The sequence below is a fragment of the Globicephala melas genome, unplaced genomic scaffold (genome assembly GCF_963455315.2).
Source record: "Globicephala melas unplaced genomic scaffold, mGloMel1.2 SCAFFOLD_226, whole genome shotgun sequence".
In the NCBI taxonomy this organism is placed as follows: Eukaryota; Metazoa; Chordata; class Mammalia; order Artiodactyla; family Delphinidae; genus Globicephala; species Globicephala melas.
In genome coordinates this window covers 275,488-302,792 of record NW_027207398.1, presented here as the reverse complement: position 1 = coordinate 302,792, position 27,305 = coordinate 275,488, and the positions used below count along the sequence as shown (strand labels likewise).

General features: G+C 46.3%; 1 protein-coding gene across 34 annotated transcripts in view; it reads right to left on the bottom strand.

The window, feature by feature from the left end:
- The window catches only part of LOC115850539 (metabotropic glutamate receptor 7-like), a 282,573-nt gene that overhangs the window by 116,938 nt on the left and 138,330 nt on the right, over positions 1 to 27,305 (bottom strand). For 13 of the 34 annotated variants that reach the window (XM_060293449.1, XM_060293451.1, XM_060293453.1 and 10 more), the window contains exon 1: positions 9,284 to 10,125. The exons of 1 other annotated variant lie outside the window; for it this stretch is intronic. In XM_060293449.1, coding sequence (XP_060149432.1) covers positions 9,284 to 9,694 — 411 coding nt within the window. In that variant the 5' untranslated portion in view covers positions 9,695 to 10,125. Of the gene's footprint in view, positions 1 to 4,487; positions 4,774 to 9,283; positions 10,126 to 27,305 lie in introns of those variants that run through there. 20 more of the 34 variants (XM_070044790.1, XM_070044789.1, XM_070044792.1 and 17 more) reach the window with 4 other exon arrangements.

The following is a 27,305-nucleotide window of genomic DNA, read 5'->3' as shown; positions in this document are numbered from 1 at the left end:
GGGAGTGTAAGGAGGGAGAAAGCATGCAAGAAGGAGCACGCAGGCAAAGGCTCTTGTCTAATTTATTCATTGTTATGTCCAAGCATAGAGAACAGGAAGATGCTTAATAAATAGTCCTGAAAAAGATACAGATAAGGAAACTAGTAGTAAAGCTCAGAAAGTTTAAGTAACTTCCTCAAGGTTCTAGAGCTAGAAGAGGGTCACAGTAGAATTCACACTTGGGGATGTCTAACTTCAAATCTCTTAGCCTCTCTGCTATCTTTTTTTTTTTTTTCTTCTTTGCGGTACGCGGCCCTCTCACCGTTGCAGCCTCTCCCGTTGCGAAGCACAGGCTCCAGACGCGCAGGCTCAGCAGCCATGGCTCACAGGCCCAGCCGCTCCGCAGCATGTGGGATCTTCCCGGATCGGGTCACGAATTCTCAACCACTGCGCCACCAGGGAAGCCCCTCTCTGCTATCTTAAGTCCATGCAATTCAGGATTTGTTTTAATCAGTGCCATGGAAATTCTCACTCCACTGAATAGGATCACTAAAGTGTTCTCTGTGTACATTTATATATATATTTTCCATTTAAACAAAGGAAACAGAAGAGGGGAATTCATCATGGGTTATTGCGGTAGTTTTACAGCAATGTTAGCAATAATGATATTTAAGTAATAGTGATATTTAATGATAGCATAATAATAATAAAATAATAGCTCTTAAATGTATTGAAGACGAATCGCATGCTAAACTCGGTGCTAAAATATTTCCATGTATATTTTGTGCAAAATCCTTATGAATATTCTATCAGATGAGCTTGATGTGTAACTCCACCAGGCATACTTCTCTTATTCCACTTTCAAAGATAAGGAAATTGATGAGAAGTGTGGTAACCGTTTGATCAAGATGAGACTGGTAATAAGTTGTGAGTATGAATTTAAATTCAGGTCTAACTCCAGAATTTGATTCTCAATCCATACATGAAAATTCTGATAATTCCTTTGATAAGGGTATGTTCTCTCCTGAAAACATCCCCCATTATGTCTGCCTGTGCTCATACCTTCAGGACACAGTCAAGTTTGAAACATGATAAAAATGTTTAAATAGTGTGCTTTAATAAATGGAAATATCTTCATCTAAACAATAACACAAAAAGGCAGGCTGAGCCCTTTGAAGTGGCTTCGTTGCTATCTTCCATCCAGAACAAGAGAAGGAATCAACAGCTGCAGAGTAAAGAAAGCATGAAACCCAGAGATGGAGGATTCTGTAAATGACCAATTACAAGACTATTAAGCCACACTTTCATAGCAAGAGGCAAAATATTCCATTAAACTGAAAATTCTTCTACCCCTCACTCCAAGGCCCACACAAACATTAATGTTGCATTTATTAGGATGTATTTCCTGTGCTCTATCAACTTGACTTTCAGCAACTGTATTAATACAGTCCTTTCGCTTTGCACGTATATCTGAATGATGGATTCCGTTACTGGAGTTTTGTAGAAAGAGTGGAGTGAATGAAGTAAAGTTTGGGAAGAGCCATCATAATCCATAATGATGGGCACTGAATCAGGACAAGAAGGAACCTCTCTTCTCATTTATTTGAATGAAAATTCTACTATATATTTATTGCCTCTGTACAGGGCCATCTGTTGAATAATGGAAAACAAGCATCTTTCATTTGGAGGTAGGATTTGTGTCCTCAAGTTTCTATGGGCCTGCAGAATTAATCTTGTTTTAGAAATGAAATAAAATGTAATTTCTTACTGTAAGTAGATGTTAAGCAACTGGCAACTTTGATGTCTTTAAATCACTGCAGTTTCAGGGTAGGCAAATCTATAATTATTTCAAGCACTTCTTTATTGGTGCAACAATTGAGCAGTGTACATAGTGGTCAACAACCTGGGCATTGTCAGACGACTCTAAGTTTGAATCTAGACTTTGCCACTCACCAGCTATGTGACTTTCAGCTATGAGAATCACTTTCTTCAGCTTTACACTGTGGATTATTATATGCCCTTTGCAGAACTACTGTAAGAACTAAATGTATATGGGCACAGTGGCTCATAGTAAGGGCTCAAATTAGTACTGTGGTCACTACTAGTAGTATTGAAAAGAAATTAGAACTTCTATTCTCATAAAGTGGGATATGTGTCCCTTTACCATTGTAATTTCATATCATTTTACTTTTGACCTTATAATTTAATAGCTTGATCCAAGAAACATTTAGCAGTAAATATAATTGAAAGAAGATTACTTTCTTTCAATTATATTGAAACATGAAACATGAAACATGAAATACTGTAGTATCAAGTGTGCTGGCACAATACTTTTCTCAGATAATTAACCTGTAAAAATATGTTATTGTCTTCTTTTTAATTGAGCACATTCAACATATATATTTACTGTGCCAATTGGCGAAAGGTCCTTTAATTAATCAGTCTAACTATATGTTGCATAAACGTCTTCTAAACATAATCGTATATATATTTTATTTGTTGGGAAAATGTGTTTGAAATTGTTCTTTTCTGCCTATTTAAAGTAAAAGAGGATGAGAAGTAGAGTTAGGCTTAATGTACTTTGTACTCCATTATGCCATGAAAATGCTTCTGTGCCCTGGAGACAACAACAAAAGATTTGCTTTAATGACAAGAATCAAGTATGTTCTAAAGCTTCCAGGTAGGAGGCGTATAGGTTGCAGTTTATATCAGAAGTATTTGCTCTCTCTCTCAACTGTGTCTAGATGGGAAAGATGTGGTCACAAGTGCTTCAAGGTGATATAGTAAATGTTGGAAAAGAGGGGGGTAGGAGGCAGAGTTTTGAATATCTCAAACCTGAGCTAGAAGGATTTTATTTAAAGAAAATAGCGGATATGATTTTTCACTTAAGGAATGCCAGTCAGCAAACCTGATATTAATGTAGGAAATTAGCTCTTTTAGCTATGATGCTTTCAAATGCACATGGCTGAAAACAAATTCAAAATAGTCAAAGGAAATTTAAAAACAAAAACCAAACAACAACAACAACCTCAACAAACAAGTACTAGAAATTCAGGGATGCAGCCATATTCAGATACAGTTGGATCTGGACGTTCCAGAGTATCAGCAGAGTTCCAGCTCTCTCTCCATTGCTCAGCCCTGCTTACCTCTGCAAGACTTTATTTTACAGAAAGTCTCTCCTTGTGCTGGATGGTCACTGGGAGTCCCAGAGTCATATCTCCCCAGCTTAGAAATTCCAGAGAGAAAAGACAATTCTTCCATTTTGCTCTGAGACAAAAGTCCTGGGGAGCAGTCTGATAGACTTAGCCGAGGTCAGATGCCTACCCATGAGCCAATCACCTGCTTTACTGGAGTTCAGTCCCTGGGCGACTCATCCCCGGGGCCCGTCAGGAGGCAGGATGGCATTATCTGGCAGTTCTCCAAGAAAAGCCTGCTGTTTTTGTAAGATGAAAGGGGAGAGGACATGGATAATGAAACCTGTATCTGCTTCTGTAAAATCCACAGAATCTTACTCCCTGTCCTGTGTCGATGACCATGCAGTAAGCTGACCCAGGAGGTCATTTTCCCCACAACAGTCTTTATATATATGACTAAGGAACACACTGGTAAAAGAATATGGGAGAAAGTCTGAGTATGACGTCAGCTAGACCGATATTAACTAAAAAAGCTGTGTGAAAATATCCTTAAAAAGTTGCCCCCAACTCACTCAAAGTCCAAAGTTGGAGCTGGAAATACAATGTCATGGAGTTTGGATAAGAACAGGTTTTCTCCAAGCTGAACTATGACACAGAGATTAGCGACTTCTAGAAACTATACTTTTCCAAAGAAAAAACATCACATGAGAAAAATGAGGCCTAGAAAAATTAAATGACTTAAGCTAATTAATGGCAGGACTGAGACTAGAGTATACTTTGTGTAACTGGCTATGGCCTTTTTTTTTGTTTTTGTTTTTGTTTTGTTATCACTTCAGAACGAGACAAACTTAAAGAAAGGAAACACAACCAAAACTCAGTGGTTGGAAAAGAGATGGATGTGAACGCCCACTTGTTTCTTACGTATAAAGTTACCCCTCGCAGTGTTTTCGAGGAGAAAACACTGGCTCTTCCCAACGTTGGTTACATACACAAAGATTCCAAAGACAAGACAAGTGCTTTGCAAACAAAGTAACTAGAACCAGCTCAGGCTTCCCCGCGCCGGGTCCTAAGTTCCACGGTCAGAACCACCAACTGTATCCCCCCGGGGAACAAGGTGATTCAGAAAAGCTGGCGCCTTCAGAGAAGGGAGAAAACTTAGCCGGGAAGAGAGTCAGGAGGAAACTTGCTCAGCTTCTTGCTGGGGTCTGAAACGATCCCAATAGAGTCCTTAAACCCCTCAGGTTTCCCCAATCAAGCACCCTCGCCTCCAACCTGGGCCACCCCAGATCTGACTATCAGACGACAGAAGTCTGCGGACGCACGGAGAGCTGACCACCCCACGAGAGGGACCTACGCGCGGCCTCGCCCACTCACCTGCCGCTCCCTGGGAGACGGGAGACCAGTCCGGGGTCCAAGTCCTGGGCGTGGCAGACTCGCTCCTCTCCGGGCCCGGCTCCAGCTCACCTCGCCGCGGCCCGCCTGGGCGCCGCCATCTTGACCACGAAGGGGGCCTCGCGCCGGAGGCCCCTGAGCGGGCGCCCTGAGCGGAGCCGGAGCGCCGGGGAGGACCAGGTCGGCGCCCTACGTCCCCCGCGCGCTCGCGCCCCGTCCACGAGCGACGAGAGTCCCGCACGCAGCGCCCGACCCAGGCTTCCGCGGAACCGGCGCCCCGCGCAGCCCGCACCGCGGCTCAGGCGGCGCCGAGGGCGGCCCGGGCGGAAGAGCGGGCGCGGGGCACGCGCTCGGTAACCTGGCAACGCGGAGCAACCCGGCGTCTCTGGCAAACCCCAGCCCTCTACCGCGAGGAAGCATGGACCCCCGCACCCGCCGCCCAGCACGCGCCGCCCCTCGGTCGCTCTGCCCGCCGCTGCCCGCTTGCTATGGTCTTTTAAATCCATGATACAACGTCTGTAAGTAACAAATCTGTTAAACCCTAAATGTTTATAATATTCCAGTAATCCATTATCTGAATTATTCTTGAAGATAAAACATCCAAAGACTTCTTAATTGTATGGCTATACATACATAAAATACACGTGCAGGTAACTTCAAATATAGTATGTGCCTGTCTCTATTCCTTCCCTCTCCGCTCTTTTAAAAAATGCCCCTTTAAAAATTGCCCACTCACCATCTGTTAGGTAAATTTGCTGAAACACAGTAAATGTGGAGACAGAAATTGTTATAGAGACTATTCCAAATGGCACTGACACCTGTATTTATGAAATTTTTAAAAGGGTAAGTTAGAGTTGTTTTTTAAAAAAAAAAAAAATCCCACTATAGTAACACCACATCATCCTAGGTGCCCAGTTCTAACCAATTACATAAGATGGAGAAAGGGAGAGAGAGAGAGAGAGAAACAGAGAGAGAGAGAGAGAGGAGAAAGAGAAAGAAGAAAGGAAGAAAACCGAGTACTTATGTATAAAATGTTGCTGCCAAAGTTTGAGATTATACTCAAGCATCAATGAACAGAAGGAAAACACTTACAAATTTACAAATGTATTTCATTTATGGTATGAGGGACACAGGTTTAGATTTGCAACACGCTCCCACAAGGGTCAAATTGACCACTTTTTTCTATCTAGTTGCTCTTGAGAGAACAAAACAATTGAAACAGATGCCATTCAATTCCAAGTCTATAGCTTAGACCATGTCACTGCACATGAAATATTGTTCATTCAGAGTCAGCACATAGCAAGAGTAATTTATACTCTCAGAGTGTTTGCTCTCAAGTCAATAGCAGAGAAGCCTTGAATAAAAACGTTCCCATTACTTTCCATTGTAATAGATCTTACTTATAGCCCATGAAACAGTGGTCAGAGGAGATTTATTCTTTGTCCACCATATTATATAATCTCTCCACTTTAAGCCATCCCCCACTTGGCGATTATTTTTTAAATATGTTACTCGTAGTCAATATTAATTTACATTTAATCTTTCTTAGCATTAGGAGAGTATTATTTTGTACAGGCTCAGAAACAAATCTCCCGAAATTCCTCCCTGATGCTCCCTTCAGGCTGAAAATGCATTGCAGGGTGGCTGCAGTGACTTAATTCTAGTTGGCAGAGCCCTGGCCACACACTAATTTCATTAGCCTCAAACTCCTGGATTTGAAAGATCCACTGAATATGATTCCTGTCCTCTGACATGTCACTTACTAACCAATTCAGTGTGCATACAGAGGAGAGAAAGGACTTGCTCAGCTCTGGCCCACCGGCAGGCAGATGAGAATTCCCAGTCAGAGACACTGTTTACATCTGAGTGGTCATTCTTGCCCGGGTTCTTATTTTCAGGAAGGAAGTTCAATCCAGGCTTTGCTGGCAGCTGCAGCATTTGTTACATCCATTACTAGCTCCTTGTTCCTTCCTGCCCCCCAGTGCTTAGCATCCCCCATTTCAGTCACTAAGTCTTCCTTCCCCCAGCCTAGAAGCTTACCTCACCATAAATTTTTATCTCAAATGATAGGTTTGGCACATTCCCCACAGCAACCCACAGGGACTGGGGAAAAGAAAACTCAAATCTCTGGAGAGCTAAGAATTCAACCATTTAGAGGAGTTTCTTTTATACAGGACAGTCTTCATTGAGCTGAACCCTGCAATCCCAGAGAAGATTCACCTACCCGTTCTTTTCCTCTTTTCCTAAAGTGACTGTGTCTTTGAACAAGGGGTCTGTGTTCCACTATTCTCTCTATTCATTTTGCAGGTTTACAGAGGCTGGGAAACTGGGGACTGGACTTACATGCCAGGAGCTTCTAAGATCACACGCAAAAATAAGGCTACTGGAAGAGATTGTTGGAATCTATCTCTGTATATTTGAACATGGGCAGTGGTTAACCAGGATGCTCACACCAAGCTTATATCCAGCTTGCAGCACAAGCTACAAGTTGGTGCATCCCATTCATCCCATAAATGCAGGTGAAAACGGGGGGCTCTTTTCCCTCAGCTGTTCAATCCAACATGAATAGCTGCAATTTGCAAATTAGAGGAAAATGACAGTGTTTTCTCTGAATGGTTTTGGTCCCAACGCACACTGCTAATGCTGGCATTCAGTTCCTTTCCTTCCCAACCCAGGGAACGGGGGAACTAAGCATAAGGCAAGCGTTCTCTTTTCTTGCAAGTGCCTCAGATCCACACACCAGAGAAGGAATCGGCTCCCCCTGGAATCTTTTTCAGCAAACACAATCCTTCACCTAGTCTGCAAGCTCTCTCTTGACTTTAAGATTTCACTCTTTTTTCGACAGGCAGGCCCATCTGCAAGCTCCCAAGCTCCAAGTGAAGGCACCAAGATAATTTTTAAAATGTCAAACAGCAAATGTGCTTCAACCCCCAGAGATCCAGTAAAAATACTGTGAGTTGCCCCTGTGGTTCTCAGGTGACCTCTGGCCTCATCCTCCCTGCAGCGCTGCCTCCTCAGGTTCTCTAGTTTAAGCTCAGAGGTAAAGGAAGTGCTTCTGGGTTTTGCTTCCAACAACCCAGGCTCTTCCTGAAAGCATTACCTCAAAGTGAAGGCTGCCCAGAAGCACTTTTGGCCTTGCAAACATCTAGAGGTGGCATACTCAACAGGTGCTAGGGATGCTCAGAGGCTCAGAGGGGCCATACCAGGCTGCAGCTTTAGACAGGCACCCCTCCTTCTGGCACAAACACAAACTTCATACCCCTGGGTGCTGATGTAGTGACAGCTTGAATCTCACAAGGAGTCCCCTCCAGAAACCCAACATGCTTCAGGAAAGGCACTTGAGAGGGAGCCGACTTTTTAGCTACGGGGAGCATAAGGGTCAGCCAGAACATCTGGAGAAGGGACTAACTGAGCTTGGGTCCTACCAGGCAGGGAGAGAGCTGTGCATTAGGAAAGGATCACTTCAAGACAGAGATGAACAAAAAACCTGGAGATAGGGGTAGAGAAGGAAAAGAGAGGCAGAAATTGAAAGGGAGAACATAAAAACAGAGAGACAAAAAAAAAAAAGCAGGGAGAAAGAGACACAAGGAGAGAGACACACAGGAAGAAAGACAGAGAAACAAGAGAACCCATAGTCACGCAGACCCTGAAACTCAATTTCTTCATCCAGAAGCCATCCATCTATACCCAGGGCGGTACAGGAGCCGTAGGGCCGAGGCTGCAGGAGCAGGCGGTGAGAGAGCACTTGCAGCACCGCCCACCGCTCAGCGGGCCCGATCCGCCGTCCTCGCATCTTCCGCCGTTGCCCGCCTGCACCCGGAGCTAGAGGACCGCCCGGCCTTGCGCAGCGCACCCTACTGCCTCCCTCCAGGCGCCTTCTTGTCTGGCTCTGAGAATCGTCCTCAAAACCCAGGACTGGGGTTGGGGGCTGCGTTAGGGAGGTCGTGGGAAAGGATGGGCATAGGGTGGGTGCAGAAAAAGCGACTGTGTTTCGCAGTTAGCATGAGCTCACCTCCGGGCTCTGAGCTGGCAGGAGTAGAAAGCTGATCGCCCGGCTCCTGCCAGTGGCCGGATCGCAAAGGCAGTTTAGACGGTGCAAACAACTGCCCAGAGCAAATCACCCGGGGGCACGTCTGCGGGTGGCTTCTCCCCGCTTGAGGACAGTCCCCACGCCTTCCGCCCCATGCCCTCGCAGAGATAGGTGACAGGTCGGGAAATCCAACCCGAGCGAAATGGGCAATTCACGTCCAAATGTAGGTGAAGACCTAGCCTTCGGTTTAAGAACTGCCTCCCTAAGCTCTTCTCGAAATTTTCCAAGGCAGCTGCAGCTTGTCGGGCGGCTTGGGGCAGGGAAGCTGGGGAGTTGAGAATTGCCTAGTTTCTAGGCGTCTTCTCATCTTTCATATTCCTTGCGCCTAAGTGGCTCTCACAGGAGCCCGGCACTTTTACAAGCCTGTTTTGGAACCATATTTCACTCGAATGCAAACCCATTTAAATCATCGCCTTGTTTTTCGGAGACTGTTTCTTGTCAATGGGGCCATAAATCCAGAATGTCAAGCCGGATGGAGTGGAGCGCGGACAGGGGAGAGATGGAAGGGAAATGAATCAAGCAGGGAAAGTACCTCCTCGGGTGAGGTGGGAGGGATTCGGCAGGATCTCCAGGGTGGAAATGAGCGAAGGCTGACCAGACCCCGCACCCCTGGAGTCCAAGCCAGCCTTCAGGATAAAGAGCGCGGGGAGCTACGGCGCGCTCTGCCCCGGAGGGAGCGCCCCCCTACCTGGAAAAGCCTCAGGATGTTGGCTACCAGGATGGAGACCGAACTCTCCGAAGCCCCAATCACTCCAACTACTTTCTCGGGCTTGACGAAAACCGGAGGCTCGCCGTTGGTGCAGCGCACTTCGGAGGTGTCCTTCTGGATGAGCGCCTGGACGAAAGTGAGCGACTGTTCGAGCTCATAAGTGTCCCTGGAACAAGTGTCCAGGATCCGCGCTCCCAGCGTCACGTTGGGCAGCAGGTTGGGATCGCTGTTGATCTGGTCCAGGGCGTAGAGCATCGCTTCCAGCCTGTGCATCCCGTTCTCCCTCTTGATGTCGCCGCAGGGCACTCCGCTGGGACCCTTCGCGTGCACCGGGAACAGCCCCCCGAGGGTGACGTCCCCCTCGATCCGAATGGAGTGCGGGGCGTACATCTCCTGGCCGCGCGCCGCCGCCGCCAGCGCGCACAGAAGCACCTCCAGCACGCAGCAGGGAACCGTCACCAGAGTCAGGGCGCGGAGCAGCTTCCCCAGCGGACCATGCTGCTCCCGCAGCTGCGGTGGTGGCGGCGGCACTCGAGGGGACGGTGGCGGGCTCGCCGGAGTCCTGGTCCCTTGGGGTGAGCTCCTCCGGGGAAGCCCAGGGTCTCCTGCGGGCGAGGAGGGTAGGGGCGCCCGGGGAAGGGCAGCCGGCGAGGGTGGGGGGTCCCGCAGCGCCTGTCAGCTTGGGGCGCCGTGCGCTCTTGGGTTCCCCGGCCAGCGCGCCGCGCTCGAGCTCGCGCTCGGTGGCTTGCAGCTCGAGCTCTCCAACAGCCCAGCACTGGGGAGAGAGCGAGGATGGCTATCGCTTTAAATGCGCGTTCGGCTCCGTCTCCTCCTCCGCCCACTCCCTCCCACCCTCGCTCGCTCTCAGGCTCTCCCCACCCTTCCCAGCGCCCACCCTCCCCAGGGTTTTGCATCATCACGCAGGGAGGGGCTGCGTGCTGAGGTAAGGGGGGAGGGAATGGGTGGGCGGCTGTGGGGGGGGGGGAGTACCTCCGATTGGGAGTTGCGAGGTCCCCAGGGAATCTGGGGATTGCAGGTCGCAGGCGAAGGCTGAGCTCCTGCTTCGGTCTCACTGTAGAAGCCGCTCGCTCGACCGCCTGCACCCACACGCACATTCTAGGCACAGGGTGGCATCAGCCCCGGACAGGGTGGTTCTAGCTGGGGCTGACTGCTTCCAACCCTGAGGTCCGGAGCCAGGACTGTCAGCGCCGGGAGAATGCGAGGTAGTCGAAGGTGATGCCGCCAAGCATGAAGGGTAGTAGGGAGACCCCAGTCTGTACTGCTAATTCGTCTGTGCCAGTTTTTCCTAAGAAAAACACACATACACACAGGAGCCTGATTTATGACCTAAAGAACCTTTACGCAGAGACTTCTCCGGGGCCAGGCACTGGGCTAGCCTGTAGGGAAAGACGCCAACAAGAAATGCTGGGAATGGAAATGCATCTTTGGTCTTCAGGGGTTACTGAGGCCGGAACTCGATGAAGTAACCCTGGTCTCCAGTAAATCTGTGGCGGATTCGCTCCTTTTCTTCCTTTCATCGCAAGAGATGGAACAACTGAGAACTCTGCAGAGCGCACTTTCTTCTCTGGCGCTGACAGGTGTAAGGCTCCCTCCTACCCATTTCCAGAGATACTTTTGGGCTGATGTCAGGTTTCCTCGGGCAGGAAATAGCAAGAAAGAGGTGGCAGTAGGAGGAGCAGACAGAAATCTCCCCATCGATCCAGTGATCCATTCTTTTTTTTTTTTTTCTGGCTGAAGATTTGGGGGGTTTGGGGAGTGGAATCAGGATGCCAGAGCAGGTTGTAGTGCAGTTAGGAAGCTGTTTTTCAAAGGTGTCCCCTCCTGCAGGTCCAGCCCAAACTTGGCCCATTAAAGCAACAAGTGGCCCTAGTTCCTACACAAGGAAGGGCAATGTATCTGCCCTTGGTGCCCACGTGTACTGCTTATGGTGGTCTCTACTCTTGCTGAGCCTTTCTGTTGGAGTGCAGCGAAACTGTCTTATACAGAATTGAGGGCGCAGAGAAAACCAAAACAAGGCTATACTTTCTGTTGTAATGTTAGTGTACTAAAGAAAAATGTCCTTGCACATAAACAAAACAGCACACACACACACACCTAAAAAGTCAGAAGTTGGGAAGTTGGTTGTCTCTTCCACCAACCACCTGTCTGACCTTGGCACTTCTGTTCCTGTGCCTGAGTTTTACTTTGCCCATCTGTAAAATGATGAAATTGAATTGAATGTTTTACAGGTTAACTTTTAACTTTCAAATCCTCTGTTGAAATAGGTCATGCACCTTTGGCCATGGTGTTCTTTTTAGACCAATATCCTTTGTTGCTTTATGTGTAGGGCACCCGTTTTTTGATACCCAAACAACACTTCAAACATTTCCTGGTACAGAGGATTTTATATTTTTTCTTGTTGACCACCCATTTATCTTCCTTCTAGGGAGAGTCCAGTCCATCATTTTCTTTTCAGACATGCCCCTCCTCCAGGTTTCAATACTTAAGGTTTGAGGAGGAAAAAAACCTTCTGGCTACAGTGTTCAAGGAAGGGAATAGAGGCTAACAAGAGTTATGCAGGGCTAATCCCTGGACTTCTGCTGGGGTGACGAGGTTGATGACATAGGGTTACCACTGTCCAATAGACAATCCGTGCCGGAGTTAAAAGAAAAAGGAGCCTCCTTCCTCTAAATGCTTTATGTATATCTTTTGGACAATGTTACACTATTTGATTTTGTAAAAACATACCATTTTACTGCCATCTTCAAGAAAAGTGATGTAAAAACTATGCGAAGCTACCCCTGTATACAATGTGATCATCCATCACTCATAGATGTGATGCCCTGCTATATAAGTGCACACCTTGTGCAACCTTATGCTGTGATGCGCCCGCCCCTTCCAGCCAGCCCTGGAGCTGCGAGCGTATAAGCCCGCAGCTGTGCCAGAAGCTCCCACATAAACAGGGAAATATTTGAATCCCATAATGAGAAATACCAGAGAGGAGAAAAGGCAGAGAGAAGAAGGGGTGGGGAAGAGAGAAAGGGACCTGGTTAGAACATGTGAACTCCTGGATCCACATGTGCCTGAAAGATTGCCTCTTTTTTTCAATTATAGAGTATTTTATTTCTGTTGTTTGAAGTCAAAATATCCTCTTGTAACTCACCTATTCTGCTATTCAATACATTGGATCAAAAAGGCTGGAACAAGTGAAATAGATATCCTGGTAAGGCAGCATTAGCTAATTTGGAAAGGGGGAAAGAAGCAAAGCAATAGAAAGGCATCCTTGGGAACACAAATACTGTGATCCTAGTATTTAGGCATCAGTACCTGAGACTATATTTGATAGAGACTGTATCCTTATTTAGTTTTTAATTTAAGGCTATTTAGTAGGCACTTGGTGCCAAAAAATATATTTGAAGAGCTGTGTTACAAGTAATAACACTTGATTTTTCACCTGCCCATGTGAAGATCTATGTTCTCCTCTTCCATTTCCAGGTCATAGCTTGCAAGTGCTCAACAAATAGTTCTTGGCTGACTGTTGAATGTTGCCTTATTCTGTGTTCTCTCTTTGCTCTACTCATTTTCCCCAAACATCTGGCAGCAATCATTATCTTCTTTTTGTTGCAGTCATCTGTGTGCATGTTTTATTTCCCTTGCTAAGCTGGAAGATCCTTGAGGGTAAGGGGCTAGGTATTATAAGGGGCTAGGTATTATTTATCTTTTTACCTCGGACAATGTTCAGAATGGTGTTTTGTACCTAAGAAGCACTCATGTGTTGAATGAATCAGAATTGGTTTGCCATTCCCCACTGCCTTTATCTCACAATAACAGAAACATAAAGTGGGCAGAGCAGAAACGACGGCAAATAAATTGTCCTCTTAGTCGCAGAATGCAGTTTCTAGAACTTAAAGAATAATTAGTAGATTTTGAAATAATTTTGTTTTACAAAAATTTCATAAGATTGAAATACTCCAACCTTAAAGCTCTCGATCAACTCTAAAGGAGGGCTTTAATTGGCTCTTCCTGAGTCAAGTGTTTATTCCTGGGCCGATAACTGGGGCCATTGTCATAATAGAAAGTGTGATTTGTTACCAGAGAAAGAGGAAAGTGATGCTGGGCTTGCAAGATATTTATATCTTCAGCCAGAGTGCACAGGATCTGGAACTTAATTGGTGACGCAGTATTTGTTTGAGATTATATGAATGAAAAATCTTTGTGTAAGAGTGATTAATCTAAAACTTGGCCAGTCATTGTCCTAGTGTCATATTAAATTGCAGGAGAATCTAGTTTTAGGCACAAAGATCATAAATATAAAATGTGTTTCCAGGCTTGGTTCTGTGTAGTCAGTAATCTATACTCACCCAGTCATTAATAAAAATGAAAGTTAAGGACTCAGTCCTAACTTATATGTTTAGCATTGTATTTTGCTAACAATTTCAGTTTTATTTTCTTTGTTCTCCCCTGTCCATCATCTTCTGCAGAAAATAATGTCTCCACTTTCAATTCCCTGTCTATTTAAATCCAATTTGTAATTTATAAAGTTGTCCTCCTTAAGGGCTGCTGCTTCTGCCACAGTAATGTACTCTGACCATTATTATACTCTTCCATCTTTCATGGAGGTCTCCATCCATAGGTTTTGTTTTCACAGCTTTTTTTTTTTGGCGGTACGCGGGCCTCTCACTGTTGTGGCCTCTCCCAATGCGGAGCACAGGCTCCGGACACACAGGCTCAGCGGCCATGGCTCACGGGCCCAGCCGCTCCGCGGCATGTGGCATCTTCCCGGACTGGGGCACGAACCCGTGTCCCCTGCATCGGCAGGGGGACTTTCAACCACTGCGCCACCAGGGAAGCCCTATACTTATGATTTTATATTTGCTTATTTACTTTTGTCTCCCCCCTCAGCTCAAGAGAGACTGTATTCATCTGTGTTAATCACTGCTGTGTTTCCTGAACATGCCTATACATCATACTGAAGAATGGTGCCTGAAATTTGGTAAGGGATCAATCAATTTTCTTGGCTGGATGAAGAAATGTGTTCATAAATTAATGAACAGATCTTCGGGGCTTCTGACTTGAGGACTAATGGGAAGAGGATGGCAAACGGTTGGGACAGCGTACTGCAAGAAGTAGTATTTGGAGTACTCTGATAGCTATCCTAACAGATAAGATTGTGTTCATTTAAGTAGTTCTAATGAGAGAGCTGGGAACTAGGGACACACAGCATTAAGGTTTTTATAATGCATTCTGTAGAGTTCTTTTTAAGTCTGTACAAATATCATTGAAAATATATGCATACATATACACCTCTGTTACTTTACTTAGCGCTTTACGAGAGTCCCTCAAGGAAGGGGTAGTAGCAACTCTCAGTATCCTTCCTTTATGATGAGCTTAATTTATTCAAAGTTACATCATAATTTATTTGTAACTGTGAAACTAGACTTAGTTATTGAATAGACCCTCCCTAGGAACGTATGACATTAATAAAACCAACAAAACTTTGTTCAGTTTCCAATGATAGACACACTACAGACTCAATTATGGGCCATCCAGTTTAATGAAGGGAAGAAGTGATTGAACAAATATAGAGCAAACAGAATATGAAGTTTTATCCTCCATTAATATTAGTAACGGATAGTGTGGGCTCCAATGCCTTCAAGATAGCTTGAGACCATCATCTCTGTGTCATGGGCAGGGGGATGTTCAGCCAGGATGTCTTTCACTGTCACTGAGAAAAATTTCCATAAGATATAATGATACCTACTGAAACTGATATGGGGCATTTGGGTAATAAGGAATCCATTAGCATATTTTTCCGGAAGCCTTGACTACAAAACGAAGACAGTAGATTTGGACACTTTCAGCCATGAAGAAGTTGTTTGGATATTCATCCTTATGCCTAATGAAATAAGCTTATTTCATCCTGCAGCTTCCCATATACCATTTTCCCACCTCTGTTTTATGTTTGGAAAGACTTTTAGAAATTGAAAGTCAAGTTAAAAAGTGAGTGACAACTTAAATGATATATGGAATATTTTGCTGACTTACAAGAGCATGCAGAATTAAATATGACCCAGTTCAAATGTTTATTTTCACGTGTATGTTGAGGTGGAGTTTTCAAGGTGCCAGAAAATGAGAATTCACCTTCCAGTGTGTGTTACCAGTTCTGTTCATTGCACAGAATCATCTTCATAAAACATACTGTTTTCTATGTACCTGGTATATATCTCAATTAGTTTGAAGAATTTCTCAGATACCTCTTAATATGTAGTGCTCCAATTCCAATCTTGCCATGTCCTGTACCAGTGACACAGCACACAGGAGTTTTATTTCTCTGGGTTGTTCAGAACCCAATGAAAGAACAATGGAATGGGATCCAAGAGATCAGGGTTCTTGTCCCAGATTTACCATAAAATAATTGTGTCCTCTTGGGAAAATTATAGTCATTCTAGGTCCCTTTACTTTACTTTGACAGAGCTGCACTAGATGACCCGAAATAATATAGCACTCTTTCAGTAGTCGCTTAGATGTTATTGGTATTCTGAAACAAATGAAGACAATGACACATGGAGCTGTGCAACATCTCTGTAACTCTGTTGTCTTAGAGTTGCCTCCATTTTACAGATGATAAGATGACTGTGCATAGAAGTAGATGTTTGGAACCAGCGGTTCCAAAGTAAGTGGAGGTAAACCGCACATTTCCTTCCTTCCTGAAGCTCACTTAGCCAAAACATAGGCTTCTGAATATTAAGCTGTAAAGCATATTATCAGTACATTTTAAAAGAAGCTATTCTTCTAGGATTTCCAATTAATAGCAGGAGGTTTTGAAATTCTTAAAAGATCATCTAATTTTGTGAGATTTACAGCTCTATTTTCCTGTCAGGCACATTGTATTAGTGCCAGACAATCATCTGAGCTTCTGGATGCTTCTCTGAACCTCTTGCAGTTTTCTTCTTGCTATCTGAAATTCATGCCAGATAAGTCTTTTTCTAGAGCGTATGTACAGACTTGTGTATTTTTATATAGGAAAGCGATGCAGTGAGTCAAGTCGGGGGTTAAGCCCTCATTCTCAGAGTGGTATTGAGCTCCTGGTGAAATATAATCATCATTTCGTCAGAATCGAAAAGCAGTTATCTCAGGTGTATAATCCCATTAACTATTTATACATTTACATATGATACATGTATTTATTGTACCTACGAGGTGTGTTCTCTTTGGGAAGTACAAAGCTCTTAGAGACATAGGTTGTTCATTTTTTTGTTTTCCCACAAATACTGTGACCCTTTGAGCAGGAAGGTCTATATTTTACTAACATCTAGAACCAGCAGTTAACACGGTGTCTAAGATGCAGTCAATAAATATGAAATAGATAAATGAACACATTTTTATGTAAGGGCCAGGACATGGACAAATAGAAATTTTTCGTTTTCAGTCACAAAGCAACAACAGACATAAAAATGATACAACAAGTGCTACGGTCATTCAAAGAAGGCATAGAATAGATAGAAGGATCTCCTCTATGGCACAGGGAACTATACTCAATATTTTGTAATAACATCTGTATGGGGCACCTGCTCCACACCAGGCCCTATGACAGGTGCTTACATACTTTCCCTCTCCCCCATCCTATGGGGAAAGTACCTCTGCTATAGATTTAACATTTGCCTCCCCCAAAATTCATATGTTGAAATCCTAACCCCCAAAGTGATGGTATCAGGAGGTGTGGCATTTGGGAGGTGATAAGATCATGAGGGTAGAGCCCTCATGAACAAAATTAGTGCCCTCATAAAAGAGACCCCGCAGAGGTCCCTCGACCTTTCTGCCATGGGAGGTTACAGAGAAAACACGCCAACTGTGACCCAGGAAGAGGATACTCACCGGACTGTGAATCTGCTCGCACCCTGATCTTAGACTTCCAACCTCCAGAACTATGAGAAATAAATTTCTGTTGTTCATAAGCTACCCAGGCTCTGGTATTTTGTTATAGCAGTCCAAATGGATTACGATCACCTCTGTCCTTAGGTTTCAGACCCAGAAACTCAACTTTGTAGAGGTTACGAGGACCCTAAAGCCACTCAACCAGGCAGAGGCAGATTTGAAATTGAAGTCTCCAATTCCACATGTAAGTCTATCAGACCCTGTCTCCAGACATGATGTCATGAACAAGAGCTAATGCAACAGAGAGTTTACATGCAGCAAAACAATTAGCAAACAAAGTAAGAATATAGTAGACCGACTGTTTTGGTCACCCAATAGCCATTCACCACTCTTCCAGTTGAACAGACGCCATGCCCCGTGGGCACATTCAGCCCTGCTGTTTTCACTTCCCAGATTTGAGGGTTAGGAAATTATTATCCCTCCTGGCCATCAACACCCTGACCTCTACCACCCACCAGGCCAGCTTCAAGAACAGCTGGATCCACCTGTTCAAATGAAACAGGTCTGCTCTCTGTGGTGTTGGCTTCTAGTTCAAGCAGCTCTCCCCACATGATAGCAAAGCTGGCTCCCAGCGGTTGCAAGCATGAATCCTACCAGCCTAGCAGTCCCAACAGATACCTTTTAAGTATTTTTTCCCCAAAGCTCCAGTTAAAAGTCCTAGGCTGCTTCCAATTTGACCTGCTCTGGACAAACATTTTCTTTAGAACCAAGAAGGCTGCCAGACAAAATACAGGATGCCCGCCTCGTTAAAGCTGAACTTCAGATAAACAGTAATTTTTTTAGTAGAAGTATGTTGCATGCAATGTTGAAGACACCCTAAAAAGTCGTGGTTTTCATCTGCGGTTCAGCTTTAACTGGGCGCCCCGTGTGGGCTTTGCCGGCTGTGGTGGGCGCCGAGCGGGGTCGGCGGGGACGGTGGGGGACTGTGGCCCGAGCCGGGTTGCACACCCAGCCCACAGCGTGCAGGGAGAGAGGGGCAGCCTCGTCTCCGCTGCAGGAGCTGAGACGGGGAGAAGGGGAGCGCCCCAAAAGGAAACCAGCTGCCCCTCCCAGGAGAGAGGAGATGGCTGTTCAGCAGCCAGAAACAGCAGAGGAGCCAGAGCACAGAAGCGGCGGCCTCTGAGGACGCGGCGCACATATTTCTGGTGGGGAGGGGCACGCGGGCCGGTCCGTGGGAAAGAGGGGAGCCCGCGCCGGCCCCTCCGCCTCCCGAGTCTGTGCGTTTCCCTAAAAGAGCAGCAGCTGTGCAAACTGACCGTTCACAGTTGTGATAAATCGCCTTAGGAAAGCACTTCGATTTAAGTCACATCTAACTAGAACGCAAGAAGTCACCCCTGAACAAATCAATGGCGAGAGGGGCAGCTCTGGGCGCGCACCCACCCCGCTGCTGTTTTGCTTTCCCCGCAGGACGAGGGCCGCTCACTGGGGACAGCGCGGGGACAGCGCGCTGTCTCAGCTGGGGAAGAGGCGCTTCCTCAGGACACATGCAAAACCCAAAGTGTGAAAGGAGTCCTTTATTCCATTCCTTTGGGGGATTTCTTAATGACGTAAAGCCCAACTTGGTTTCAGATCTGCCTGTCGTTTCCGTGACAGAACCTTCCTGGGGGGTCCACCAGCAGCGGGGTGGCCAGGCGCCACAGGGCTGTGCTCTCCTTCCCAAGCCAGTTCATCTCCATCTGTAGCATTTTCAGAGAAACTCTCGGATAGGTTTTCTCCAACAGGTTCTTTTTCCTTCAGTTTATAAAGTCATTCTCCTGCACAAAATGAACGGCCTGAAGACATCACTGAGCCTCTTTTCCTCCCAGGGTCAGGGCCAGCACGGCCCCCAGACCACAGGGGCGCAGGACCTCACAATGGGCTTCAGGCCTTCCCCTCCCCTCCCGACCCTCCCACCCTGCCCTACCCCTCCCCTCCTCCCCTGCAGAAATCACATCCCTTTCTCCAGACTCCCCACTTCAGCTTGAATTCCAGCAGATCTTTACCCTGCCAGTTAGTAATTCAGGACTAATTAGGTGATTGCTTTCATTTATGGTAGCAGTTGGGGCGGGGCGGGGGTGGGATGAAATGGCTTTGCCCCTATTCTTGTTGGAAAAATAAATCACACCCACTGTCACTTGAGATCTTATTTTTGCCCCCAATCAAGCAAATTAGCAGCGTGGTTCATTTCCCCAGCATTCACTCCTGAACAGACGGCAGTGCCCTGGAACATGGCTTAGAGCTGTGTGGTCAGTGCAATTGTTTGGGGCTGTTTGTGCCGACAATGAGAGGAGACGCCTGTCTCCCAAAAGAAGAGTGGCCCTCGTCTTGCTTGCTTAGGCCAACGAGCTGCCCGGAGCGCTGCCCGCCTGGCTTCTGAGGAAGATGTACACCGCCATCTAGTGGATATGGGGGCTCACTGCAGTGTGCTCGCTCTCCCGCCTTTCCTACTGGCCGGTAAGGACAAGCAATAATGCTTCTTGTAAATTCCTAAAAATAGGGAGGTCTCATTATATCACCAGGAGTGAAATGTTTGCCTCAATGTCTGTAATGAAAGTGCAACCCCATGCTTGCACAACGTCTGTCTTGTCAGTAGCCCTCTTTCATCCCGATGTTTAGGTCCAAGACAGGATCGTCATTGTCTGAGCAATGGGTGTCTCTCCGAAGCTGGCTAGTTCTCCCCTGTCCCAAGTAGTGTGGGAGGAGACAGTCAGCACCTTCAGAGGCGCCTTCATCTCTGCAGCCTCGCCATCACTCCTCCTCTCGCCCACAGCAAGCCCGATTCCAAAGTGCACAGGGTAGAGGCGTTCGAATGTTGGCTTGTTCAACCAGGGGCATTGCCACATCCCAGAGGCAGCCAGAAACACACCCACATCCTAAGACTCTTTTCAGTCTTGGCGTTGAGGGGGTTCCCACTCTGTCCCCTGACTACACACAAGTCAACGTCTTTTTCCTTTCCGCTCATTCTACCTACATGAAGAGCACGTTGATCTCCCCAGTTTTAACACAGGAACCATGATTTTCTTGGGTTTTGTGTACTGGGGTGGGGGGGGAGATTGAGAGAGAGAGCAAGTACATCCCAATATGGAAGGGCTTGGGGCCGTGGTTCTCCACCAGGGGCAATTTTGCACCCAGGAGACATTTGAAAGTGTCTTGGGACACTTTGGCTGGTCACAGCTTATGCGAGGCTAAATGTCCTTCCATCACAGGACAGGCCCACAGCAAAGAAGCATCCAACCCCACCCAGCAGTCGTGCTGAGGCTGAGAAAGCCTGGTTTAGGCTCTCAGATATCGCCCTCCAGCAAGCCGGTGAGAACACTGATTGTCCTCAAATGGGCCACACTGCAGAGGCTGTGGATAGATAATGCATCCTCTCCCAAGTCAGTACTGACCACTGTTTTTCTTCTTTTAGACTCTTCCATTTTAAACATAATTTAGCTGTCTCTTTTTTGTCCCTCTGCTCTGCTGAGAAGAGAAAGGATTGGAAAGGGGGAGGGGAAGGTGACAGAAAAGGAGGATTAGAGGCCTGACCTGTTTCTCCTGCAGAAGCTGGGCACATTCCTCTCTCACAAGCTTTGTGACCCAGCAGGGTACAATTAAAAGCACAACAATTTGCTTGTTATTCAAGTCAGGCATTAGTCCGGGTAATGGCATGCTTGGTAGAGAGATGGATTTCCTTGTTCGGAGCTAAGCACAGGACTAGCTGAATTCTCCATGGAGAAATCTTGATTTGTTCAGGTCTTTCATGTTTTCTACAGAGAAGGGATTATGTCTTCCTAAAGAGGGGCCTTGCTTAAAAAGCTACAAAAGTATAAGAAAAGGATTTAGGGCAGAGGGGCCTGTGGTTACGTAGCTGAGGGGTACAGGGAATTTCAGAGCCAAGGATTATTTAAAGCCATAAAGTTAAAAAAATAATTGGTTTAGGGACTCCCCTGGTGGTGCAGTGGTTAAGAATCCACCTGCCAGTTCAGGGGACATGGGTTCGAGCCCTGGTCCCGGAAGATCCCACATGCCACGGAGCAACTAAGCCCGTGCGCCACAACTACGGAGCCTGCACTCTAGACCCCCGAGCTACAACTACTGAGCCCAAGTGCCACAACTACTGAAGCCCACACGCCTAAAGCCCGTGCTCTGCAACAAGAGAAGCCACCCAACGAGAAGCCCGCGAACCACAACGAAGAGTAGCCCCTGCTCACCGCAACTAGAGAAAGCCCGCGCGCAGCAACAAAGACCTAAGGCAGGCAAAACTAAAAATAAATAAAATTTTTAAAATTTATTTTAAAAATTAGTTTAGCACTACTGCAAATGTGCTGGCGAGTACGCTGTAAAGGCAATTAAGCATGAGCTAAAATTCATTTTCCTTTGGCTAATTACTGCATGGATCCAGGAGAGGGAGGGGAAAGAAAACATGCCCCCTCCCTGGCAATCAGGGAGGACGTTGGTTTTGGTTTCTTTGCCTTATCGGCACGCTTATTAGTTGGGGTGCCCAGAATCCAGCCGTCACAAGGGCCTTATTAGTTAAAACACAGGAAAATTGTTCTCTCAAGGCAGAGCAGTGAATGCTCTGCTGTCCCAGTGACCAAGCAGAAGCCACTATTAGTTTTAACTCCATCGATTATTGTTAGCCAGAGAGGACATGACATACACAGTCCTGACTTCACCCATGTGCCTGCTGAGCCTGGGTCAGGGGCTCTCAACCCAGAGCAACTTGCTGCCCTCCCCCCAGTTCCCCGCCCCCGGGACAATTGACAAGTTCAGGAGGCATTTCTGCTGTCACAGCTGGGGAAGGACTGCTGGCGTCCGCTGGGCGGAGGCCAGGGATACTATAGGAGTATCCCACAATGCCCAGGACAGCCCACAGCAAAGAATTATCGGACACAAAATGTCACCAGTGGCAAAAGTAAGAGGTCCTGGTCTAGACAGAGGCAATTTCCTCTCCTTGAGTAGGTGAAGGTCTTCAGAATCTCTGCTTCCTCAAATACATAATGGACAAGTCGTCAGATGACCATATTTCATGCTAACTAACACGCTTTTCTTCCCACTTTTCTACACTGGGTATTCATTCTCCCACTTCAGGAAATCGAGTGACACTAAGAAAAACTTGCCCTGGAAGGATGGTCCGCGGCGGCGAACCGAGACCCAAGTCGGTGCCCGCCCTCTCCTTCCCCGATTCACACACACGCACCCAAGAGAGAAGACAGCGAGCTTCTCTGCAATCCCCTGGTTCGGAGTTTTGAGAAGTTTTATTCCCTTCTCTGAGATTACCCACTCCTCCCTGCATGAAGCATGTTCAGGGAAGTCATTTGTCCTGCAGCTTTACAGGAGTTAAGAGCCCGCAGCAGTGAGATATCCATTTCCTCCCTGGAGAATGAGGACTCCCGCTGAGGGAGGTTAATGCTCAGGACAGGAGCATCCCTGGAGCTGGTGACAGCCAAGGGGCTGTGACTCAGGACTGTCCCAGGCAGGCCATCAACTCTCTGGGAGAGCCTCAAGGATGTACTTAGCCTCCGTTTACAGGTGAGGAGGGCAGAGTGCTGCAGACGGGGAGCGGGGCGGCCACACCCAGACTAAACCCTACCCGTCACCCTGCAAGAGACAGAAAACCTCTCCCCTCAGGTCCCACCAGCCCTGCTCTCCCCTTCTGTGCACCCCTTTCAAATGCGTTTTTCTGCTTTGCCCCCTCCCATTCAATCCGTTCTAGGTACAGCAGTCACGGTGATCCTGGTTAGTCCCAAGTCAGATCGTGTTGCTCGGAGCTCAAAACCCTTCAGAGGCTCCCATCTGGATTCGAACAAAAGCAGTCTTCTCCCCCTCTCCCCCTCCCCATTCCTCTCTCTCTCTGTCTCTCTGTCTCTCTCTGTCTCTCTCTGTCTCTCTCTCTCTGACACACACACACACACACACACACACACACACACACACACACACACACACACCGTCCCTCCCCTTCCCTCAAGCCCTTCCAGAGACACTGGTGAGCTGTCCCTGGCTGTTCCTAGCAGCTCCCTCCCCATAGCCTCCTGCACTTACTATTCTCTCTGCCTAGAATGTTCTTTCTCTCCGTATCTACAGGGGCTGCTCTCTCCGGTCTGTCCACATGTCCCCTTCAAATTAGGGTAGCCCTCTTTCCCTCTGACGCTTTATTGTTCCCGTAATCTACATCATCTGGTAACATGCTAAAAACTTCCATGCTTTTATTTGCGGGTCCTTCCCTACCCCACCTCTCACTCCCAGATTGCAAGGATCTCTGTATAATTTTTTCACAGCTGTCTATCTCGAGGACCAAGTACAGTGCCCGGCTCCAGCAAGCACTCAGATATTCGCTAAAGAAATTAGGAAATGGACCAGGCTACTTAGCTTCAGAAGCTCTTTCATGGAAGTTCCCATCCCCTCCGTACCAGTTCTCAGCTAGTTGACTGAAGACTAGCACCCTGACAATGAGGCAGCTCTAAACTGTGAACGACAAAAATATTTACTGTGTCTCCGAGGGGCACTTGTGTTTGGTATTTTCTTTTTCAAATAATTTTTTAAATTAATTTTTAAATTTATTTATTTATTTATTTTTGGCTGCGTTGGGTCTTCGTTGCTGTGCGCAGGCTTTCTCTAGTTGCGGCGAGCGGGGGCTACTCCTCGTTGCGGTGTGTGGGCTTCTCACTGTGGTGGCTTCTCTTGTTGTGGAGCACGGGCTCTAGGTGCAGGCACTTCAGTAGTTGTGGCACACGGGCTTCAGTAGCTGTGGCTCGCAGGCTCTAGAGTGCAGGCTCAGTAGTTGTGGTGCACGGCCTTAGTTGTTCCGCGACATGTGGGATCTTCCCGGACCAAGGTTCGAATCCGTGTCCCCTGCATTGGCAGGCGGATTCTTAACCACTGCGCCACCAGGGAAGTCCATGTTTGGTTTTTATTTGTAGTGAAATGCACATAAAATTGTATCATCGTATCACTTATGAGTGTAGAGTTTAGAAACGTTCAGGACATTCACATTGTACGGCAGCCAATCTCCAGAACTCTTTTCTTCTGGAAAAATTGGAACTCTCTGCCCTCCAGCAACTGCTACGCCCAGCCCCTGGCACCCACCATTCGACATTCTGTCTGTATGAACTTGACCACTCTAGGTGCCTCATACAAGTGGAATTGACAGCATTTGTCTTTCTGTGACTGGTAGGTTAGCATCATGTCCTCAAGATTCATCCATGTTGTAGCCTGTGTCAGAACTTCCTCTTTAAGGCTGAATAATATTCTGTTGTGTATACATCCCGTTTTGCTTATCTATTCATCTCTCAGTGGGCAGTTGGGTTGCTTCCACAGTTTAGTTATTGTGAACAATGCTGCTATGAACATAGGTATACAAAGTATCTTGCAAAACCTGCTTTCAGTTATGTTGGGTATATACCCAGAAGTGGAATTGGACCATATGGTAATCCTACTTTTAATTTTGAGGAACCACCATAATATTTTGCACAATGGCTGTACCATTTTACATTCTCACCAGTAGTCACAGGGTTCCAATTTCCTACATCCTCATTAACCCTTGTTATTTTTTGTTTTCACAGTAGCCACCCTAATGTGTATAAGGTGGTGTCTCACTGTAGTCTTGACTTGCATTTTCCTAATGATCGCTGATGCTGAGCGTCTTTTGATGTGTTTATGGGCCATTTATGTATCTTCTTAGCAGAAATGTCTAATCAAGTCCTTTGCCCATTTTTTAGCCAGGTTGTTTGCTTTGTGGTTGAGTTTTAGGAGTTCTCTGTACATATTAATATCTCTGTAGATATTAATCCCTTATCAGATATATGATTTCCAAACATCTCCTCTCATTCTGTGATTGCCCTTTTCCTCTGTTGATAGGGTCTTGATGCACAGAGTTTTAAAAATTTTCATGAAGTCAATTTCTCTATTTTCCTTTTGTTGCCTGTGCCTTCGGTGTCATATTCAAGAAATCATTGCCAAAATCTAATGCCGTTAAACTTTGGGGCACCTGTGCTTTTTAAAAGGACCTTTTAATGACAAGTTCCCCAGTTTGGGGAGTTCAGAGCCCTGAAACCTAACTATAAGTGTTCCCAGTGCAGAAAGTACATAAGAACCAGAGTGCTTAATCAACATTTCTGTTGGCAAGTGAGGTCCCAAGGAGCGTGTGGAAGCACAGCAGAAGTAACATGGAGGACTTTTAGGAATGTTCTCTGCCACCTTAGTTTCCTCCCTCTTTCTCCATATATCCCTCCCATTTTTCCTTCTTTCCTTCCTTTCAGATAACATGTCTGGGGCAGGATATGGTGAGGAAAATGCTTTTACCTCACTCCCCTATAACAACACTGACCACTCCATGAGCCTTGGAGAAACAATTTGCCTAATTTGGAGAGAAAAACTCCATTCAAGCCCTGCTGGGATGCAAGTTCAAACCTGCATGACCACAAAGCCCACGTTCATGGACACACTTGCCTCTATTGCTTTTTTAAGCTATAGGAATGCTGGATGAGGAATGTTGTCTGTTATTAACTAGCAAAACACGATCACCCCTTGAGCCTTCATGTCATTATCTATACGATGAAAATGGACAAGCACAGCACATTTCCAGTGTTACTTTTGAAATTTTCAGTGCTATCTTACATGAAAATAACATGAAGACACAGAAGCAAACCTGCCTTATTCCCCCTTATGCCTTGACTTCTTGGCCTCCAGAGAGGCCTCCAAGACCCTCCTTGGACGATCCAGGGTTCAGCCCAGCACTGAGCTAGACGACCACACGCTCCCCTTCCAGCCCAGTGAGTCTTTGCATGACTGTTTCGGGGTTTTTTTTCTAGACTCCCATTTCTTAAAAGTTTGAGAGCCAGTCACAGATCTCCATTTCACCCAAGGGCTGGCATGTCACGAGGTCACCAATATTTGTTTTATGTACTGCTAAGAGATTAAGGGGCAGTATAATTTCAGACAAAAGTTAGGTTCCCTGGAAGTCAGGAACCCCAGCATCCTGCCCTTAAACACTCGAATGACCTTCAGCAATGAAAGGTCTCCAGACCTTCATTTCTCATCTTCAAATGAGAAGACAAATTGGACAACATCACTGTTTCCTAAAGTGTGGTGTGTACACCGCTGTGGAAAGTAAGCAATAGGTAGAAAAAAGTTAGGTGCTTTCATCTTATGTATATATCTATAAATACTTAAATAGCCTCTCAGCTCTACAGTATCTTAGCTATTATTGCTACAGCAAGGCTGAAGTCGGTGACACACACACAAGCAAGACCCAATGCTAGTACATGCGGTGAAGGTATCGCACCTTCAGGAATTGTCCTTTCCACCCAAACTGTCCAGAAAGATTGACACCGATGAAATGGATCGCTATTGTGGATCCTCTTATACCAAATTCCCATGAGCTTTGCTGAGAAGACCTCAGCATTGCATCAAAGCATCCCTTTGATGCAATGTGAATAAGGTTTAAAAAAGTTATTAATGTGGCTAGTAACTGACTGCAGTTTGGGAAATCCTACACTTGATTTCTTGGTTTCTTCCACGTCTAGCTGTCTTTGACGTGTGACGTGCTTAGACGAAAGTCAGTGTGCTCTCTTCAGGTCAGTCTTAATCTATAACCTGTGTTATACATGTGCCTCATTAAGGACAAATTGCTAGTTCCAGATGGGGAATTTGGAGCAGGCTCTTTTTTCTCTAAATGAATGGGGCTCTACTCCAAGAACACAGACTTCACATATATGGGTATAAACACATACATACACCAAAGTCAAGTCACTTTCTATCCCTCTATTCACTGTTTAGGCCCTGAAGGTATTGTTTACAGCCGGACACTTGGCTTGCAGGGAAGAATCTCATCCACCTGAGATCTTAGGCACAGTGCCTCCAATCCCCTCCTCTCTTTCTGTTAAATTTCTGCAAAGGCAGGAAGTACCAGAGTGATGCAGAGGTTGGCTGGAAGGTTGAGAAGAGGCCTCAAAGATGTAAGGCTTAGGATGACCCTGAAGAAGAGATGGGGTTTGGGCAGTCGGCATGGAAGCTAGAGAAAATTCCAACTGGGCAAGGAAGGAGTGGGCACTATAAATGGGGGACAGGGAAAAGACTGGAACACAGGGTTTGGACTGGGAAG